Source organism: Lutra lutra, chromosome X, assembly GCF_902655055.1.
Source record: "Lutra lutra chromosome X, mLutLut1.2, whole genome shotgun sequence".
Lineage (NCBI taxonomy): Eukaryota > Metazoa > Chordata > Mammalia > Carnivora > Mustelidae > Lutra > Lutra lutra.
The window spans coordinates 88,113,671-88,135,007 of NC_062296.1; the positions used below are offsets into that span (position 1 = coordinate 88,113,671).

A 21,337-nucleotide genomic window follows, 5' to 3' on the forward strand; every position below is an offset into this window, starting at 1 on the left:
TGAGGTCCTGGTTGATAAGGGAGATGTTGGAAGAGATTAGCTCACTCAGAAGTTGGGGTCTATTGCTCATCACTTTTGATATTAAATGCTGTTCTTTGAAGGAAACAGTTCTTGTTTGTTTGTTTGTTTGTTTGACAGCAAGAGAGAGTACACAAGCAGGGGAAGTGGGAGAAGGAGAAGCAGGACTCCTACAGAGCAGGGAGCCTGATGTGGGCTTGATCCCAGGACCCTGGGACCACAACCTGAGCCAAAGGCAGATACTTAACAACTGAGCCACCAAAGCACCCAGGAAACAGTTGTAGGCTCAAGCAATACTGGGGCATCCCAACTAGCTGAACCCCCAGGCCCTGTTTGATGCCTGTTGCAGCCCAAGCATCCATCAGCTTATTTTCAAAGTCAAGAGCCTCAAGGTTTTTCTCTGACATGTTAATGACTGTCACTAAGATGGGCTCAATGCTGGGTCAATATTATTTCTGTGAGTCTGGGCCCCAAAGAAGCATGACAATTATAATAGAAAACACAGCCTTCCCCTCCCCCTCTCTTTTTCTTTTTTTCCACTCCTTCCCCTTCTGCTTTTCCCACTGCTAGCCTTTCTTTAATCTCCTCCTCCTTTTTGTGAATTTGGAACTTGGAACCTGGATAGACTTTCAATTGTTGTAAGTACTTCTGTCATGGTTCAGTGAGTATAGTTAATATTAGCTTCTAAGAAGAAAATTTTTTTTCTCAAATGTTTCTAAGGTTTGTTCCAAACATGTATTTTCTCCCCAGTATTTCTAGCCCTTTGATTCTCAACTGGGGACAATTTTGTCCTTCCTTCTTACCCCCGCCTCCCCCCAACCCCCCGGGGGACATTTGGTAAAGTTTAGACATTTTTAGTTGCCACAACTGAGGGAGGGGTGCTACTGACATCTAGTGGCTGGAGGTCAGAGAGGAATCCTACTGTGCACAGGGCAGCCATGCAGCAAAGAATTAGCAGTCCAAAATGTCAGAGTGGTGAGACTGAGAAACATTGCTATAATCTTGGGCTATTCGGTACAGAAGCCACAAGCCACATGACGCTTTTGAGCAGTTGAAATGTGGCTAGGCTGAATTGAGACGTGCTGTAGTATAAAAAAGCATACCGTGTTTTAAAGATTCAGTACAAAACATGTAAAATAGTAATAATTTTGATGTTGATTGCACATTGAAATGATAATATTTTTAATATGTTAGGTTAAATAAAATTCATCATGAAAATTAATTCTACTTCTTTTTACTTTTTTAATGTGATTCCCATACAATTTTAAATTATAGGTATGGCTAGCATATTTCTGTTAGTACTGTTCAAGACCTTTTTTTCAATTTTTACAACTTTGGAATATCAAGTAAGTTAATTAGTTAACTACCTAGGGAAAAAAGATTAAATTATTTTAAATTCCTATTTAACATCACATTCCAAAAACAAATCTTGGTTTTTTAGAAAATGTGAGAAAATTTCAAATACTCTCAAATATTAGAAGAAAATGTACACGGAAGGGAAGGTCTTTTCTAAGCCCAATATCAAAGGCAGAAACTTTAAAAGAAAATACTGTTAAATTAAAATACATATCATATATATTCAGTAATTAAAATATGTACATAGAACATTCAGGAATTGGAGGCTTTCTATCTTTAAAGTGTTCTCCTGAGTACGTTTTTTTTTTTTTTTTTATCAACTTGCATCTTGTTCAATGTCTGAGCTCTGTGTTAAGCCCCAGGATATCCTAGGATATTCGTTCTGTCTGTGGCTCCAAGGAATTGAGGATCCTGCTGTTCCATCCACTTTCTGAAACTGCAGACCATGAATTTCACCAATCACTTGTATGGACCTCCCAGCTCTGGTAAGTGTGTTTTGCGTGTGTGTGGAGGGGCGGGGGGCACTTTAATTCCAAATTGAGCCCCAAGAGACCACTTACCAGAACTATCCTTCTGATTCCAGAAGGATGTAGATGCAGAACAGGTCCAGATCCCTGCATCTTGGGGCCGCTGCCATGTTTTATGATTTACAAATACAGAGATTGGACATGAGGTGATCTTTATATTTTCTAATTCTAGACCATCAGATGGAATCTTCAGGTTTATACGCTATAATATTGCTTGCTTTTGGGGGTTCTTAACATACACCCATATGTATCATCCTGTCAGAAAAGTGATAAGAAAAATAAAGCATATTGGGGTAAAGAGTGATGATGACAGCTATTGTTTTAGGTAAGGTGATTAAGCAAGGTCCCTGGCAGGGTGACTGAATTGTGAAAGAACTCCTTGGGCAGATGTCTAAAATTTATTAGTTTATTTTTACCATGAAATTTTAGTGACTTTTTTCAGAATATCATGTTTTTTGTTTTGTTTTGCTTTCTTTGCTTGGTTTAACGTCATGATCCTGTCGTAAAAGTATTTTTGATTCTTGCCTTACCCTCACACCATACTGTAATGATTTTCTCAGTTTCAAACCCTTTGACTCTATCCTCTTAAATGGTTGCCTTCTATCTCTTAGCTACTTCTATATTGTTGGAATACTTAGATTACTTCTAATTTCTTACTGTTGCAAATACTGCTAATGTACTTCAATTTTTAATAAATCTTTTTAAATGTTTGAAGTATTTCTTAGATGTTCAAAAGAGTTATCTACTGATTAAAAAAACTATTTAAAGTAATAGTTAAAAATAATTGAAATATTACACAATAAATCACTTTCAGGGAAAAGTATTTTTGTAACCACACGAACATGCAGTATTACCTATCCAGGTACCACATGTCTCTCTACAGAGACACCTAATACATCAGTCTCTGTACCCTGCGTCTGTCTCTCCTCTATCTGTCCATCCATCATTTATCTGACTATATCCCTCATCTGCCTTGAGTCATTATTTTAAAAAAGGAAACTTGCCTGTTTTATTTGAAGACTTAAGCCTCAACTCTTTTGACATCCCTTAAAGTATTTAAAAGTTTAGGTATATCATTCGACATCTGTTTTTTTCTGTGTTCTTTATTAAGGAACGGTTTCTCCCAAAGTGATTCTCTTCCCTGATATTTCTAATATCGCCTTGTCAAAGAAACCTGAGGTTTACAGATGATATCTTTCTCAGTAACAGTGCTCACAGTGGAGACGATTTGATGTGCCTGGAGCTGGCATGGGGAGGGAGGAATGGTGGACAAACAGCTTGCTAGGGATTTTAATTTTTATGTAGTATGATTCCCCCTGCCGCTGTTGTTTGGAAACTTTCCCAGCTTACAGAAAAATGACAAGAATAATACCATGAACATTCAGATACCCATCAGCTCAGTTCACCCATTTTTAGCATTTTGCCACATTTGCTTATCTGTGTGCATGCACTCATGCATCTATATGTACACATGTATGCATGTGTGTGCACATGCCTGTAGAACACATGTGTACATAAGCCATGTATAATGAATACATATACCAATAATTTTTTTTAAAGATTGTTTTTGAGAGAAGGAATCTCAAGCAGACCCCACTGGGCACAGAGCCCAATATAGGCTTGATCCCATGAGATCATGACCCTGAGATCACGACCCCTAAATCACAACCCGAGCCGCAATCTAGAGCCAGACTCTTAACCTACTGAGCCACCCAGGCACCCCTATACAAATCATTTTAAACGAGCCATTTGTGAATAAACTGTGGAGGTCATGATTCTTCCCCAAGACCAGGGTTAGCTGAGGCGAGTGTTGCAGAAAATGTAAGGGGCCACCCAGAAACTCTATGGTCAAAGTAGATATTTTGGTGCAATATTTTTTTTAAAATTCGATGTTATGGAAAAAAGCCCCTGATGACCAAAAATATCAAAAAAATTTTTAATAAAAACAGGCTGTTGTTTATCTTATGGGCTTATGTAATTGCACAAGGAGAGAAGTGTTTCTAGTCAGCTGGAGGTGCTGGGACGTGTGGCTGTTGGGTTTTTGAGGAATGGCAGTGGCTTGTGAACAGATTGGGCAATGTGGGCTTTACATATACTTGTGTGTTTTGACTGTGGAGCTTGCATTAGCTTTTTGTCTTCAGTGCACAGTGTGTCCACAGGGGCAGGCATTCCTCCCTGAGCAAGCTGCATGTGGTTCTGTCTTGAGCACTGCAGCAAAGCAACTCCTGGAGTCCAGAGATTCTTTCGTATCCCCTTGGTGCAGTAATCACTTGCAGGAAGCTTGACGGTGATGCTTTCGTGACATGATATTAGTCCATATATAAATTTTTGCAATCGTGGCATTGATGTCTTTTCGGTCTTGTCCCCCCTCTCCCCGACAACACATCCCAGTGAGGATCTGATCAAGGATCACGGGCTGTTTTCTCCTTGGAGCTAGAAAGCCGCCCCACCCGCACTTTTGTCTTCCGTGCCCTTGGCAGTTCTCAAGACTCCAGCCCCATTGTGATGCAAACCATCTCCTTCGATTTTGATTTGCTAGATTGTTTTTCTCAAGAATACTGCATTATGCGGGACTTTAAAGAACACATCCTTGTTGGAATCTTATTGTACTGCTAGATAGAGCCGAAATGAGTGAGTGTGGTCCCAAGTACCCCTAAGCCAGAATAAAGGAAACAGCAAGGCTTTTTGCGGGAAGCGCAGAGGATTCCAAATTATCAGAGATGTGTAGCTTTGGGGTTTTAAAGGTTTTGTGCTAGAAAAATTGCTGGCTGGAATGACAAGAGGTTTCTGCGCTTGGGCCAACTCTGACTGATTGGAGGTGACTTTCAAAGCTCCCCAAGGCCTGGGGTTGGGGGGAAAGAGGCCATGAGTGATGTCAGCCGTGGACATCTAGGTGGGGGGGTGCGCAGAGGCACTGGCTAGTGTTAAGACTGCACTTGATAAAGAATGACTGTGGCCTTTACTGCTGCTGCAGGCCACAACTCTTTTTTCTTACCTAACCTGGGCCAAGTGTCTTGAGCACGCGTGCGCGCGCACACACTAGGACTGACTGGAAATTTGTCAGTTGTCCTTCTCGGGAGTCACAGCTCATACACATGTAAATCAGCTTCGCCCTCACACAGACCCTTCAAAATGCATGACTTCTCTTGTAATGCTGTTTGAATTCCTCCTGACTGGAGGTATGGTTGAGCAGTTAAAAAAAAAAATCAGTTCCCGTCCTCTCCTATTCACAAGAGGTGACCAACGTTATAAATATAGGGACAAGGTTAAAAGCTAAGTAATTCCTTCCCAGGTACTAAGGCAACAACCTGGAAATACTCTTTATTGCCCTTTTGGACAATAAGCTGAAATCTGGATATAGAAAAGGGCTCTCTTCTTGGAGTTTGATTAAAAGTAAATAAAGAAGCTGTGCCATGAAGATTTTACTCAAAGAACGAGGATCATATCACATATTAACTCCGTGTCCTCCAGCCTACGATGGGAACACATTTCTCAGTCTCTGCCAAAGGCAAGTTTTGCAGTTCTTTGAATCTGTCCTGATGTTGAAGCGAACAACGCCTACGCCGCTGGCCTGTTCGGTAAATTCTGCGAAGAACCAGAGGGCAGTTTGGCAGAGTCTCTCTCCATCTTGAAGGAACAATCTGGAAGTTTCTCTCAATCCTTCTCCAAAATGAAATGAGTATTGAGGTAATTGAGCCTGTGTGTGTAGCTGTAAGCAGGAATACAGAGAGGTCTCCCGCGCCTTTGCCTACTTTGCTGCAACGACGGCTTTCTGGAAACCTCCAGTACCGTCAAGCTCAACCGTGCCTCAAGCCCCCAACCTCACTCAGAATTCCCGTTTGGCTTGTAGTCACTTCCGCGTGTGTCTTTAGTTCTGGACATTGTGGGAGCACACCTCCGACTTGGCCTTTTCCCCTCTTAGGAATCTCTCCTCCAGAAACATTTGCAGGTGTGCACAGAGCCACTGAGACCAAAACATGAACTGCGCTATTTCTGTGGTCCTCACGGAGACGGTAACGGTCTGCCTCCATCATCGGGGAAGAGGGAGATACTTGGGCCCCGACATGGAACGCTACACAGTAATGAAGAAAGGAAGGGACAACTACAGACCCACGTGGGGAGAACTCCAAGATGAACCGAGCGCGAGAGGCATGGAACAAGATGGTAATACAATTACATTTCTGTGAAAAATGGAAAGGGATGAATGTGTGTCCATATGTCTGCCCAGAAATGCATTTTAAAATGTGAAGGCCATGGGCGCCTGGGTGGCTCAGTGGGTTAAAGCCTCTGCCTTCGGCTCAGGTCATGATCCCAGGGTCCTGGGATCGAGCCCCACATCGGGCTGTCTGCTCCGCAGGGAGCCTGCTTCCTCCTCTCTCTCTCTCTGCCTGCCTCTCTGCCTACTTGTGATCTCTGTCTGTCAAATAAATAAATAAAATCTTAAAAAAAAATGTGAAGGCCGTTCCTCGCATCATTGCCAAGTGTTTCCGTCCAGGACTCCCTAAGTCTGAAACTGTGTGGCTACCTTTTGGGCATTAAAACAAAACAAAACAAATGAACAAAACCCCCAAATCCTCTGCAGCCATTTCAGAGACAGACTGTGCCTGAGACTAACTCAGGTCCTTCCCTCCCTGGGAAGAAAGGCGCCCTGGGGCCGGCCGTCAGCCCGAAGCAGCACCCAGGGGTGCGGGGGAACCCGGGTCCACCTGAGGAGACCCACATACAAGGACCCACTGTTTTCCTAAAGGCGAGCAGGTGAGACCTTCCCAGAGGAAAACTTTTTATAATTAACAAAGTAGTAGGTGTCTCCGGCACCCCAGGGCCAGGCAGCAACCCATTTAACAGTAGCAACCATTAATTATTTATTTAGGAGTTAAAATAGAGTTTGGTGGGGAAAGGGAGAAGCAGGACACAGAGGGAAATCCTAGCAGTCAGAGGGAAGAAAACAGAAGTTCCATCCAAAGGGGCATTTTTGTAATATATAGGCACATTTTCCCATAAGAAACTCCCAGAAAAATTGAAACCACATGTGCAGATGGCCAGGGCGTGCTGTGCATGTTGCTGGGCAAGCAGTTCAGGCAGGCTGCAGCGAAACCCGCTCTCTCAGCTCTCGGGTTCTGGGGCTTTCTCCGCAATGAGAAGCCCCTAGAGAACCAGCCGACCTCAGCTGAGTGCAGGGAGTGGCTTCCTTCACGCCCCCCCCCCACCCTGCTTGTTCCCTTTGCTCTCCAAAAAGTTACAAACTGGCTTTCCTTCCTGATAAACCAAGGCTTCCTCACTGATTGGTCTCAGTTTGGGAAAGGACGTGACATCAGCAGCTTTGCAGACTGGAGCTGGGGGGCCGCTGTGAGCTTTGGCCAACCTCCAGGCAGCTAGGTGGAGCATGTGTGTGTGTGTGTGCGCGTGTGTGTTTGTGTGTCTGGGCGCAAAGCGCGTCTGTCTGACCACAGGTAGTGCTCAGATTACCGTGCCTGCTCTGTTCTCTGCTGTTCTCTACCGTCTGCCCAGGACTGTGTGGTTCAGCCAGCCCCAGCGCTGGAATTCCCAGGAGCAGGGGAAGCATGGAATTTGGACTCAACTGAGCGACCAAAGTGGAGAGTGGAGCTTGCCTGGCCAGGAGAGCACCATGGACGGCGAGCCACGGGGCAGGAGCAGCAAGTCCCTGAGGCCAGGGGACCTTCCTGACACCCGGCTCCTTTCGAACTCGTGGATGGGGGGTGAGTCGCCAGGCAGTGGCATCAGGGTGCTGGGGAGGCTGCATACCGTGCGTGGGGGAGGAGAGGGTGGGGTGAAGTCAGGGGTTCTGTCTGAGGTGTGTCCACAGCTTGGAAGGTCTGTATCCTTCACATGGTTCACCTCTATCTGCAGAGTCCCAGAGACCGTACAAAGTCAATTGTCACAGTTCATTCACCAGTAGAAACGTCAGCTCCAAAGAATGGAGGTATAAAGCTTACTGCCAAGTCGTTTATTAAAAGGTCTTAGGTATTTGGCATGTAGGTGGGGCTGGCCTTTAAATGACGTCCAAACACTGAGTACTGATTGATTCACTTTAAAAGGAGACTTTTTTCTTTTTAACCTTTGGAGAAGCATCTTTTAGGGATGCTTGTCACCTGTCACGTGGTGTCTTTGCTAACTGTAGAGTCTCATGCCTCTGGGCAACTGTCATTTTTTGGTGAGCGTTCAGCAGGTGCCTGATGACCGAAAGGATTCTGAGAAATGGGTCTAAGCATCAGAGGAGCGATAATGACATTGAGACTCATGTTACTAGCAAGGCTGCCCACAACACTTGTCCATCACAGGGGCAATTTGCAGGGACCCAGCAGTCAGGGAGGATTTATTACTTTCCTCTGCTACAGCTGCTGAAAGGTGCGGGGGTGGGGGGGAACCCCCAGAAGAAATAAAATAACAAAATGCCTTCCCTCCCACTAACCCAGCCGATATGCATGTATCCAATTTTGCTCGGGACAGGAGCAGAGCAGTAAGCAGGATTCGGGTTCGCAAAGGCAGAACTGGATTCGTCAAATTTTTGGAGCACAGACTTGGAGCAATAGAAAGCAGAGTGGCACCAAAAATGGCTTTTAAAAAAGGAATTAGATAAATATGGTTTTTTTAAAAGATTTTATTTATTTATTTGACAGAGATCACAAGTAGGCAGAGAGGCAGGCAGAGAGAGAGGGGGAAGCAGCCTCCCCGCTGAGCAGAGAGCCCGATGCAGGGCTTGATCCCAGGACCCTGAGATTATGACCTGAGCTGAAGGCAGAGGCTTAACCCACTGAGCCACCCAGGCACCCCAATAAATATGTTTTGAAAGCAGCAAATTGTATTTCCAAGTTCATATGGGAAAGTCTCAGTAATCTGGGTGATTTCCACATGGTTATTTTACACTAGGTATGATGTTTATTTTTATTTCCACTCCAAAGTGGGGTGACAGCCTCTTTTCACTGATTAGGGTCCTATTCTAACTCCCATTTGGGGCAGGATCCTTTGCTGGGTGGAGGTGAGCAGCTGCCCATATTCTCAAAGGTCTGGTGCTTAGAAAGTGAACACTCTGTAAGTAAAGAGTAAGGGGGTGGAGGGGCTTAGGGAGTCGACTGAGGACAAGTCTGGAGGGCTGGAGCTCGGTCATGGAGCTGCAAAAGGATCGGTGGCATTAAGCCTTCATGAGGCAGGGAGTTGAGAGCCATTGATGGTTCTGGAGTGGAGATTGGGCATTAAGGAAGACTCTAAGCAGATGAATCTGGTCGCCGCAGTCAGGATGGAGGATGGGATCCCTGTCTCGTGCAAGGAGGGTTTGGGCACATGCAGATGGCTGTCCCCCCACCCCCCTACCCCGGGCTTCTAATACCCCGATAGGCCTGGGTGAAGCCTGGGAGTCTGCATTCCTAATAATAAGCTCCCAGGTGAGGCTGATGGTGCTTGGAGAACCGTGCACTCACCATCTAAGCATGGAGCTTACATTTGGATCGAACTTGGGGAATGACATAGAAAGGGGACATGGGTGACAATTTCAAAGGAGAGCGCAGTCAGTCTATGTTGCTTGACTAAGTATTGGGACTAAAAGAGGCAAGGCAGCCGAAACTGTAAAGTTTTGAAGTCTAAATTAATGTCAGCCAAGGGGGCTAGGTAAGAGAGAAGCTGGGGATGGGAGCTGGCTTGGGAGCCACGTGAGGAAGGGAGGACAGGGCTTCTGTTTTGAACATCAGAGTTTCGATGCCCGTGCCCAATGCATAGCGCGCCCATGTGGCCCAGACTGGGAGAGCAACAGGTCAGGAAGCTGAGACCTCAGAGTCTTCTGCGGGGGCTGCGCTGACATCCTGGGAAAGGAGAGCTAGTCTGATGGCCCAGAGCTGAGAGCCAGGCATGGAGCCCCGTGCCAGGCCTGCAGGTGAGCACGTAGGCCCAGTGAGTTAGAGAAGCAGAAAGAGATTCGGATGTTGTCATTCCCTAGGAACTAAAAGATGAGAAGTTTCCAAAGAAGCAGAAGTCACAAGGGCAGAAGACAGGACGCCTCTGCTCCCCTCCTTCCTTGTCCCCCACCTCTGGCTGGCCAGGTCCCCCTCATCTTCCACGTCCAGCCTGGCCGCTGCCACCATGAAGCCCTCCCAGGCTCTCCAATGCGCCTTTTCCTGAGCGGAGCCCGGCTCCCCCTGCTTTGTACAGCCCTGCCCCTTGGGCACAACCGAATTGCCCTTGTTTATGCTTCTGAATGCCTGACCTTGGTGAGGTGTGGAAGGCGAAGTACTCCACATGCTGTTTCCCAACAGCCCCGTCGAGAGACTCAGCTCAGGTGAAGCGTGTCCCGGGCACCGGACCAGGGCAGGGGTTAACAAGGGCCCGGTGCCGCTCGTCTGGGGGAACTCAGCTGTTCCCTTCCTCGCCTGCAGGCCTCTCTCCGCCTCCTCTTCTGAAGGAAGGGAGCAAAGGTTATGCAGATGGCAACCAGCTCTTCGGAGAGATGGGTTTAATGTTTCAGTCCTCCGCCAGCAGCAAAAAAAAAAAAAAAAAGAGTATCTTTCTTTTTTCTTCCCAAAAACACCTTGTTATGGGGTGAATTGAGTCTTCCCACAGGATAGGTTGGAGCCCCAACCCCCAGTACCTCAGAATGTGACCTTACTTGGAAATGGGGTCTTTGTAGATGTAATTAGTTAAGATGAGGCCCTACTGGAGTAGGGTGGGCCCTCATTCGATGACCGGTGTCCTCATAAGAAGAAGAGGGGAGAAAAGGGGGAGGCCTATGACAGCAGAAGCAGAGACTGGGGTAACACATCTAACAAGCCAGAAACCCCAGCAAAGATGGACGGCTGCCACCTGAAACTAGAAGGGGCAGAGAAGGAAGGATTCTTGCTTAGAGCCTCTGGGGGAGAGCATGGTCCTGACAGTACCTTCCTGTGGGACTTCTAGCCTTCAGAACTAGGGGACAATGGATTCCTGTCATTTTAAGCCAACTTTGTTATGGCGGCTCTAGGAAACCAACGCATACCTCCCCATAGCAACTTAGGAGAACGTGCTGAAGGAGAAACTAAACACCACCCACCCCTGCAGGTTTGTGTAGGGAAATTTCTTTCCTCACAAAATCGAGCCCACCCGGTAGAGAGTGGGCTCACATTTAAAGAGGAGACAGGCACGAACAGGCCCGGAAAGGAAGCAAGCCCGTGCGTTCATGGTGGCTTTTGAGACATCGGGGTGCCTTGGCAGGGGCAGGTTTTCCGGGGAAACCTGCCTGACCAGACAGAATGGGTGCTGCTGTGAGGTCCCTGTGGAGAGAGACAGAGACCGAGAAAGAAGAGGCTGGAGAAAGAATTACAGGGGACAGGTCAGACTTGCCCAAGAGCTGCCTCACTGAGCCTTTCTGTTTCCTGTTTCTGACCACGAGGCTCTGTGTCTCTTCCTCCTCTTTTCATTTGTCCCAGGATCCAATCAGGGTCCATCGTAATTGTGACCCCAGCCCCCAGATCATCTATTATGTCGGTGAACACCCCTGGGCCTCCCCTTTCCACGTCCCGTAGGCCGAAGGCTGACGCTCCTGCCCTCCCGCGGCCACCTAACCTCCCCTTCTTCCCCTTGACCTCGCACATTGTTTCCAGGATGGAGACAGACTCATGCCACTGCCTCAGAGCTCTGTTAGCAGCTCTCCTCAGAATGTATCAATTAATGCCTTTAAAAATATCTTCTGAAATAATGGAAATTAAAAAAAAAATCATTCTAGAATGGCAAGAAAAATGAAACGGCGACCTTCCTAATGCATTGCAGGGTTTGCCGGAGACTCGATTTAAGAGAAAGGTAAGTTTAATGGCAGTCATCGGAGGACTGGCAGAGTGGGTTTGGGAGAAGGGCTGCCTGTCGCATTTCCACCTCGAGCCCCGCTGCTGTGTCTGAGGCCTTGCCAGTGACCCCATTTGGCATCGATTTCCTGGCAGAAAAACCAGTAGACCCCGGCTGAGTGAGTGTTGGGGAAGAATCCCTAACGTATACTCAGGGCTTGGCCGGTGCACTGTGTACAGGCAAAGGCCCTTGAGTTGCAAAGGCGGTGGTGGGGCCAGTGGAAGAGGGGATATGGTGACCTTGAGTCCCGTCTTCATCCAGTCTCCTACTGGGAGCATTTCTGTGTTCTGGAGGAAACAGGTCCCCTTTCCTGCCCTGTCTGCTCTCTCTGGTGCTTAGCAGGAAGGCAGGCAAAGCTTCCCCCTGGGGGGAATTGCACATGCTGTCAGTAGCTCATTGCCTGCTTGGGTGTGGTCTCCGGGAAACCCTGGAGAGCCCCCTCCCTGATCCTCCCAGGCAGGATCCACACAAGATGTATGTCTCAGCCGTCTCTTCAGTGTTTTCAAGAGCTAAAGAGAGTGTGTGGGGACTAGTCCCTGTTGCAAATTATGGTGTTTACAACCGTGTGTGTATGTATGCGCGAAGATACCTATCTCCATGCTCCTGATGCTAGAAAAATGTCACCCTACCCACGGTCACGATTCTAAGTCTTTACATAATCACTCAGTTGTTCAGAGACCTGCTGAGGGGGACATCCTCGTGGAAATTTGTCATGAATTTTGGCTTTGTCGGGACCCAAGTTTTTCTCCTGGGCGGGAGTGATAGACACATTATGATAGGCTTACCGAACCCTAGTCTAAAATGACTTTTTTTTTTAAGGTTTTATTTATTTATTTGACAGAGAGAGACACAGCGAGAGAGGGAACACAAGCAGGGGCAGAGGGAGAGGGAGAAGCATGCTCCCCGCTGAGCAGAGAGCCTGAGGCGGGCCTCAATCCCAGGACCTCAGGACCATGACCTGAACCGCGAAGTCAGACACTTAACAACTGCGTCTCCCAGGTGCCCCCCCTAAATGACTTTAAATTAGAAAGCAAAGTTTCATACACCGCTGATGGGAATATGAAGTGGTATGACGCTTTTGGAAGAGAGTTTGGAAGTTCCACAAAAGTCTAAACATGGGGTGACCTTGTCCTAGAGCATTTCCACTCCTACGTATGAAGCCAGGAGAACTGAAAACAGCCACCCACAGACTTGCTCATGAACATTCATAGCGGCGTCATTAATAACAGCCAAGAAGCGAAAACAAGCCAGGTGTCCATCAGCTGACGAATGAATAAATAAAATGCGGTCTGTCTGTACAGTGGGTATTATTTGGCCGTGGAAAGGGATGAAGTGCTATTCCCTACCATAACGTGGATGAACCCTGAGACATGATGCTAGGTCGAAGAAGCCAGTGGCAAAGGACCATGTTCCATACGATTCCACTTACAAGAACTGTACGCATAGATGTGGCTGCTCAACCCCCCACCACGTGCACCTGGACAGTCCCCTGTGCTTCTCAGTGACACAGACTGTGTCTGCTTTGTAAATGCCGCATTCTCAAGCATGGGGTCCCCGCTACAGGTAGCCTTTTTTATTCCTCTTAGGGGAGTACACGATTCTTGATTTACCGTAAGCGGAAGGAGGAATGGTTTCAAGACGAATGAATAGAAAGTGAAGCCTGTTTTTGTCTGTAGTTGATTGTATAATTGCATCATTTTTTATGAAACCTGAACAGAGTTACAATTTAGAACCCAGATTACCTGCCCGGACTCTTTAGGCTGTCAGCTCTGATTATCCGATCTCGCTTTAAGAAAGGGGAATGTGGGGGCACCTCGGTGGCTCAGTGGTTTAAGCCTCTGCCTTCGGCTCAGGTCATGATCTCAGGGTCCTGGGATCGAGCCCCACATCGGGCTCTCTGCTCAGCAGGGAGCCTGCTTCCGCCTCTCTCTCTGCCTGCTTCTCTGCCTACTTGTGATCTCTGTCTGTCAAATAAATAAACAAAATTAGAAAAAAAAAAAAGAAAGAAAGGGGAATGTGCCAGCTATGTTTCTTAGCCCTTGAACACTTGGAGGGAAAAAAAATGGATTAATCATCACACACATGGTGATCCATTAGGATACACTTGCAAAATTTCTTTTAAAATGGATTTTCAAACCTTAATTTTTGGCTCTTCCTTTGCACCCAAGATTTTGTGCAGATTGCGTTTTGTGTTTGCTCCGACGGTATAGACATAGTTGTCCTTTTAATTCTAATTTGGAGAGAAATCTTTCCATAGCTACCGTCTGGAGGGTAGGCTCTAAGCACTAGAAACAGCAATTTTTTCCTGAGAGAATCAGGAACCTCAGAGAATTCTGTGAGGCCATGAAGTTTCTATTGATTAAACATAAGGTTTGGGAGGTAAGAAAAGCTATTTCACGTAAGGTACTCGTAGTGACCCCAGGAGGAGAGTATTGGATGGACTGCGTGTCGATAGGCTCATTCGGCTTCCTCTTCCCTATAAATGCTTTATGCATTCATCTGGAATGATAGTAATCTGCTCCATGGGACACACTTTCCTGGGTCTTGATAGCTCCCAGAGAGCAAGGCGGACCTCAGCTACTGTGTTAAGAACAAAGTATTCTAGCCTCCTCCTTTCTGGCTTTTTGGTTGATAAGGTACTAGTAAATTCCCTGGTTCCCCAGGTCTCCCTAGCTTTTAGGAGACACCGGTTCCTTACGAGGCATGCCTGCCATCAGACCGTTCTGCCTTGTCACATTCTGACTTCCTATACTTGTTCTGGAAATCAGTCACAGCTTGAGATGAGGAAAATGCAGGTCTGCCTCATTCACATTACCTCCACATTCAATTAGAGAGAGGAAAACATTTAATGTGTTGGGATAGGGTTTATAGGGTTTCTTCCAAAGAACGTGTGTTCTTCCTGTGTGGTCGTGGAACACATTTGCTATTTGCAACAGCAGCGGTGATGGGGTGTAATTAAGACTCCGCTTAAGGGGAGGGCAGGATAATGATAGTAGCTAATAGCTATTGACCTGTGTGTAAGTTCATTGCTGTCCTAATATGACAGGGAAGGAAACTGAGGCTCAGAGCCTGCCTGGGGACCCACAGCTCCGAAGCACCCAAGGGGGTCTGAATTCAGAGCTCTCTTAACCACACTGCCATGCTGCCTTTTGGGGTAAATAATGTCCCTGTTACAAGGTCAGACTGAACTCTGCTTTGTGCTTGATACTGGGACGGGCGGTAGTCCAGAAATAGATACCGTTCTGTTTAGCTCCGATTTTAAACCTAATGGCGTACGTAATGATGTGATCACCGCTATTAGTACACGGCACTGTTTGCTGAGATACCGAAGTTCGAGTTCATGAAGGAAGCTAGACTGGCAACCGCAGCTTAACACACGAATGCTGGTGATTAGTGAAGCTCTCACTGAACTAAATGGACCATTTGCCTTTGAAACCCACGCGGTCCATCACCCCAGTCTACCTCTTTTGTCCTCAGGTTGGAGACTGGCTGTAGTTCTTTCTTTAGCTACCTTGACATTTCAAATAAAATGTGTACTGGGAGCATTGATGGAGGGAAGAGATGCTGAAGGGCTCGTGGGCGTCTTGACTGATGGACTCCCATGTCTCCATCCAGGAAGACCCCTCAGGCTCTTATGGACGGTGGGGCTGCATCTTGGGTCTATAGCACGGTGACAGGATGTAACCCAGTCCTCCCTTCCCATGCAGATATTGTGTCTGATTGGTCTCCTGTGCATGAAGCGGCCATCCACGGACGTCTTCTCTCTCTGAGGAACCTCATCAGCCAGGTACATGGCTTTTCAGGGAAAAAAAGACAAACATTAAGAATATCCTATCGCGGGACACCTGGGTGGCTCAGTGGGTTAAAGCCTCTGCCTTCGGCTCAGGTCATGATCTCAGGGTCCTGGGATCGAGCCCCGCATTGGGCTCTCTGCTCAGCAGGGAGCCTGCTTCCCCATCTCTTTCTCTGCCTGCCTCTCTGCCTACTTATGATCTCTGTCAAATAAATAAATAAAAATCTTTAAAAAATAAAAAAATTAAAAAAAAAAGAATATCCTATCGCTCACCATGCTGAGAAAAAAAATCATAGTCTGATTTTTTTTAAGACAGAAATTTCCTCTTTGGCAAAATGAGGTGAATCCTGTCCCCTTTAACCATTTCCTTATCTGGAGGCTGGCGTAAATACTAGAATTTAGTACAATTCTGTGCACATGATCGGTACTATTATACCTATTGGATGAATAACAGGCAGATGAGTGTGTTCAGGTTGCCCTCGCTTTACTCGATAGATTGTATTCTTGAAAATTATCACACGAAACAGTTTTTCTCAACTGAGGCAGTTTTGCCCCTTAGGGAACATTTGACAATGTCTGGAGACATTTTTGGTTATCACAGCTGGGAGTGGGGGTTGGTAGGGGGTGCTGCTGGCGTCGAGTGGATAGAGACCAAGGACGTCACTGAACATCACACGTTGCTCAGGACAGCCCTCTACCTCAGGAAACGATTCCAGCCCCAAAGGCCAGTAGCGCTGAGGTTCAAAAGCCTGGATGTAAAATAAATGCTTGCAGATGTCTTTTTTAAATATGTCATCTTATCATTTCAAAGATATTTTCGGTCTTATGGAACCTCTAGCTGATAGTGGCTCTGCCCAGTTTGACATCAGTTTCTCTGCTCTACAGGTGTAATTTGCAGTACACATTAATTTGAGTTTTGCTTCTTTGAAATTATTGGGAACTTAAGCTAAGATACTTGTAAAAAAAAAAAAAAGCAGTTGAAATCACCATTCAAAATCCTAATAAAAGTTTTTGTTCAGACTGTTCTGTTTTCTTTTTTTTTATTTTTTTTAATTATTTTTTTTTTTTTAAGATTTTATTTATTTGTCAGAGAGAGAGAGGGAGAGAGAGCAAGCACAGGCAGACAGAATGGCAGGCAGAGGCAGAGGGAGAAGCAGGCTCCTCGATGAGCAAGGAGCCCGATGTGGGACTCAATCCCAGGACGCTGGGACCATGACCTGAGCCGAAGGCAGCTGCTTAACCAACTGAGCCACCCAGGCGTCCCAGAATGTTCTGTTTTCTGAAAAGACTATAGATCTTTCCAGGTGGGAGCTATTGACTCTTTTCAGACCATGGACCCTTTGGCAGTCAGGCAAAGTCTATGGACCCCTTCTCGGATGAATGTTTTAAATGCATGGAACATAGTACTGAGAAGAGCTATCAAATTAGTAAAAGAACAGGGGCACCTGGGTGGTTCAGTGGGTTAAGGCTTCTGCCTTTGGCTCAGGTCATGATCCCAGGGTCCTGGGATGGAGCCCCGCATCGGGCTCTCTGCTCAGCGGGGAGCCTGCTTTCTCCTCTCTCTCTGTCTGCCTCTCTGCCTACTTGTGATCTGTCTGTCAAATAAATAAATAAAATCCTTTTAAAAAATTAGTAAAAGGACAAATGTGACATGGTGATATAAACTGCATTAAATGAGATTTAGTGGCGATTCCATTAACTACCGTATTTTGTAAGTAGGTTGAGTGCGTATTTTGAGATATTTTAGATGTCTATAACAGTTGTAATACAATAAAAGTATCTGCGATTCCTCTCAGTGATAGTCCTATGGACTGCTATTACCACTGTGATTTGTCGTCTGGATTCATAATGGAAAGACATCAGACATTTTAGGTGGTTGTTAGTGAAAAATAAATGTTTTAAAGTTTAAAAATTTCCAATTTCATGGACCTATCTAGACTAAGAAATCCTCCTGTAAGATAACAATTTTTAAAGAAAAATTTCAGACTACCCTAAGCCACTATCTTAAGCTGTTTGTGGTAGCAGCAGCCCTATTATAAATCGAAATCTAGATAGTAACACATAACTCTAGCTAAAAGCAGTTAAGCTGCTTCTCGGATAAAATGAAACATTTACCTATTTTGATGGGAAGAAACATGATCACTGTAGCTTTTATATATCACTTATTAAATTGGACCGATATTCATTTATATTCAGTATTTATGTTTATTGCACATCAGATGGAACTATTATCTTTATCTAAGTTCTGTGACATTATTTGAGCAACTTATCTTCTTGGAACCTCAGTTTCTGCCTTCATAAAATGAATTTCGTCCTCATGCCGAAAGGCTGGAGCACAGCAGGGCAAGCCCAGCCGTGCAGGAGTACTTCCGGTCTGTTCATGTCACATCTACCAACATCCTGTTGGCCAAAGCAAGTCGGAGGACCACGTCTGAAGTCAAGGATGAAGGAAGTACATTTTTTCAATTATGAGGTGATGGCAAAGGTGTGAATGTATTACACTACTATGGGAGAGTGAAGAATTAAGACCAAAAATTGTCTATTAGGTTACCTTATGCGAGTCTGCGAGGGTTAACTGAGGCGACATGTAAATTACCTACTCCAGTTACCGTCATCACTCATGGTATTTATTTTCTGATTACACTAATAACACTTTGGCTAATCAAAGAATAATGACAAACACAGTTGCTAAACCAAACCTATTTTAGGGAGGGAAGTAAGACCAACATTCAAATGTCTATAAACCAAAGAGAGAAGAGAAAAAAAAGAGGAAAGAAATTTTTTTTGGCCCAGGAAGGGAGAAACTCATTCCGTAACTATTCTTCACCACGGCTTCACATTAAAATATCCAGGATGTTTTTAAAAAATAACAATGCCCGGGCTTCACGCCAGACAGTCTAATTTTAACTAGGGCAATCTTCATGCACTGCTACTTTTTTTTCAGATTTTATTTATTTATTAGAGACAGAGCGAATAGGGGGAGCGAGGGCAGAGGGAGAGGGAAACGGAGAGAGAATCTCAAGCAGATTCTCCACAGAGTCCAACTCGGGGCTCGATCCCAAGACCATGAGACTATGACCTGAGCCAAAATCAAGAGCCAGATGCTTAACCGACTGAGCCACCCAGGTGCCCCCTTGCTTTGGTAGTTTTTTAAAAGCTCCTGTAGAACCACTGCATTCAAGGATTTTTTTTTTAAATAAAAGAGAACATTATGATAGTGTAGATGAGAGAGAAAGGCAAATGGACATGACACAAATAGTAGGAAGAAAGAAACAAAAAGGCCAATAAGTTGGATTTCATTAAGATTAAAAACTTCTTCATCAAAAGGCAATATTTAAAAAGCAAGGAGGCAAGCCACAGATGAGAAAATATTTGCTATGTATATATGTACATCTATCCATCCATCCAATGAAGGGCCCATATTCCTTGTCTAAAATCAATACAAAAAGGATAGGTAACCCGGCAGAAAAATGAGCAAGAGACTTGGACTGGCACTTCATTAAAGGGGTTGTCCAAATGCTCAATAAAATTATCCAACTATGCTGATTAGTAATTGGGGTAATTCAGATTACGAGTAGGAGATGGTATTAGCAGCTCCTCCCAGCAGAGGGGTTAAATGTGAAAAGACAGATAGTACCAGGTTTCTTTACCTGTGTAGTGATAATATGCATGTTTTCTTTATGATAATTCACTGAGATTTACACTTAGGCTCTATGGACTTTTCTTTATTGCACTTTAATAAAACCTTATTTAAAAAGTAGTAGTGTTTGTTAGGTCAGCCAAAAGCAATCCTGATACTCCTTGACCATAGTGGGACCTTAATGTGGTGGTTCTCAATGTGGACTGCACGTTAGAATTGCCTTGAGCTGTCTGGGATAAGGTGAGGTTCTTAAAAAGCCTGATGCCTGACTTCAGCCTCCTTTGATTATATGGCAAATGCTCTGGGGTGCAGCTCCCCAGGGGATTCAAAGGCACAGCTGAGACCGAGAACCTTAGCAATAAGGTATGGCTGAAAGCAAGTGGTGAAAACCAGCTGTTCAGTTCCTTGAATAAAACTCCTTATGTAGCAGCCCCCCTCCGCAATCCTCAAAGGGCTAAGTCCCTACCAAGTGGAAATAAGGAAAGACCCCGGTGTTCTGAAACATCAGATCTTTCCGATGTGGCAGCTAATTGAAGGCAAAGTGGTAATGAATAAGAAGTCTCAGATCATGATTGCCTGCAAGTTACAGGTTGCTAAGCACGCATCGTTTCTTAGTCCTCGTAACAATCTTGTAGGGTAGGTACAACTGTCCCCATTTTACAAATGAGGAAACTGAGGCTTAGGGAGATAAGTCACTGGCTCGAGGTCACGCTGCATGTTAGGTGATGGTGCCAGCATTTGAACTTTGGAATCACGCTGCTTACCCTCCCTCTGAGGTCTCCATCCTAGGTATGAGACAAGATAGTGGGGCCATTCAGAGAAGTTGGGCCAGCGAGACAAGGAGCCCTTTTCAGGGAGAGTTTGCTTGTTGGCAGAGGCTGCGTTTATGTTGTGAGTTGGGTCTCTAGGTGGTTACGTCTTAGCGGGGAATTAGAGACATGCATCAGGGGCAGAGAAAGCCAAATACAGTATGTAGAGAGTATTGAGAGAAAAATGAAAGGATCTGAGGACAAATCTTTGAAACGCCTGCACTTCGGAGCTGTGAGGAGGAAAAAGGCCAGAGTTAGTGAGAGAGACAGGAAAAGGACAGTAGGAGGTCAGAGATCTAGTTCTTTCTCAGGGAGAGCTTGGTTTGCGAAGCCAGAGGAGAGGTTTCACAAGCTTGGGATGAATACAGAGCCAATTCAGAGGTGGACGGAGACGGGAGACGGAGCGATGTATATTGGATTCAATAAGGAGGAAGTCTCTGGTGATCTTTAAAAGCAGTTTCAGCAGGACTGGGTTGGTAGGTGAGAGAAGGGCGACAAGCAGAGACAATGGGGACAGACTGCTTTTGAAGAGGAAAAAAAGCAGGGGAAGCAAAGGGGAGAAGAGGATTGGATGGAAGTGTAGTGTGGTAGAGGGTTGGGAATGACGACGGAAAGACTTCAAGACACAAAAGGAAAATGTGCCTGCAGAGGAGGGGAGAGGTGGAGAACGCATGTGAGAAGGTGGCCGAAGGCAAGTCATGACGTGGTGGAGGGACAGGGTAAGGTCACGGGCTGTTGGGGTGAGCTCAAATGATTGTCTCCAAGAAAGGAGCAATGGCAGAACAGAGGACTGGCGACGTGCAGAGAGATTTTAGGGGTGGGGAGAGGGGTATGTGTGAAATACTCACATCAGGTGGCTTTGATCTCCTTGCTACAGTAGAAGGAAACGATGTGTTTGATGAACATGAAGGAGAAGGCTGCTCGTGACCTCCTTCTGCCCTGAGTGTAGAGAATGACACGTCAGTTATGTGCAGGACAAAGGACAGAGCCGAACCTTATTGTGGTCTTCAGGTTGGTTCATGCGGGGATGGGCATGTCGTTTGAAGCTGGGACAGAAAGCCGCCAGGTGCTGAGCGCTGTGTCACCGTGGGCGCCCTGACATCGCCCAGCCCCGAGGCCCCGTCTAAAAGAGGGTCTGAGAATGGGCCAAGATTAGGGACAATTGGTTACAGAAAGATGAAAGAGAAGCCATTGATCCATGTTTTCAAAACCTGAGAACCCACTGGGGACGGACCCTGTGTGAAGGAATGGGTTAAAAATTACCTCAAGAGGGGCGCCTGGGTGGCTCAGTGGGTTAAAGCCGCTGCCTTCGGCTCAGGTCATGATCCCAGGGTCCTGGGATCGAGCCCCACATCGGGCTCTCTGCTCAGCG

The 21,337-nt window shown here is 45.8% G+C and overlaps 1 protein-coding gene across 5 annotated transcripts in view; it reads left to right on the forward strand.

Annotated features, from left to right (window-relative positions):
• The first annotated feature begins 38 nt into the window (after positions 1–38).
• The window catches only part of ASB9 (ankyrin repeat and SOCS box containing 9), a 33,906-nt gene continuing 12,607 nt past the window's right edge, over positions 39–21,337 (forward strand). Inside the window, exons 1-4 of one of the 5 annotated variants that reach the window (XM_047716180.1) lie at positions 39–1,859; positions 5,194–6,065; positions 7,410–7,618; positions 15,431–15,510. In XM_047716180.1, coding sequence (XP_047572136.1) covers positions 7,528–7,618; positions 15,431–15,510 — 171 coding nt within the window. In that variant the 5' untranslated portion in view covers positions 39–1,859; positions 5,194–6,065; positions 7,410–7,527. Of the gene's footprint in view, positions 1,860–4,558; positions 6,066–6,688; positions 7,619–15,430; positions 15,511–21,337 lie in introns of those variants that run through there. The other 4 variants (XM_047716182.1, XM_047716181.1, XR_007124804.1 and 1 more) reach the window with 4 other exon arrangements.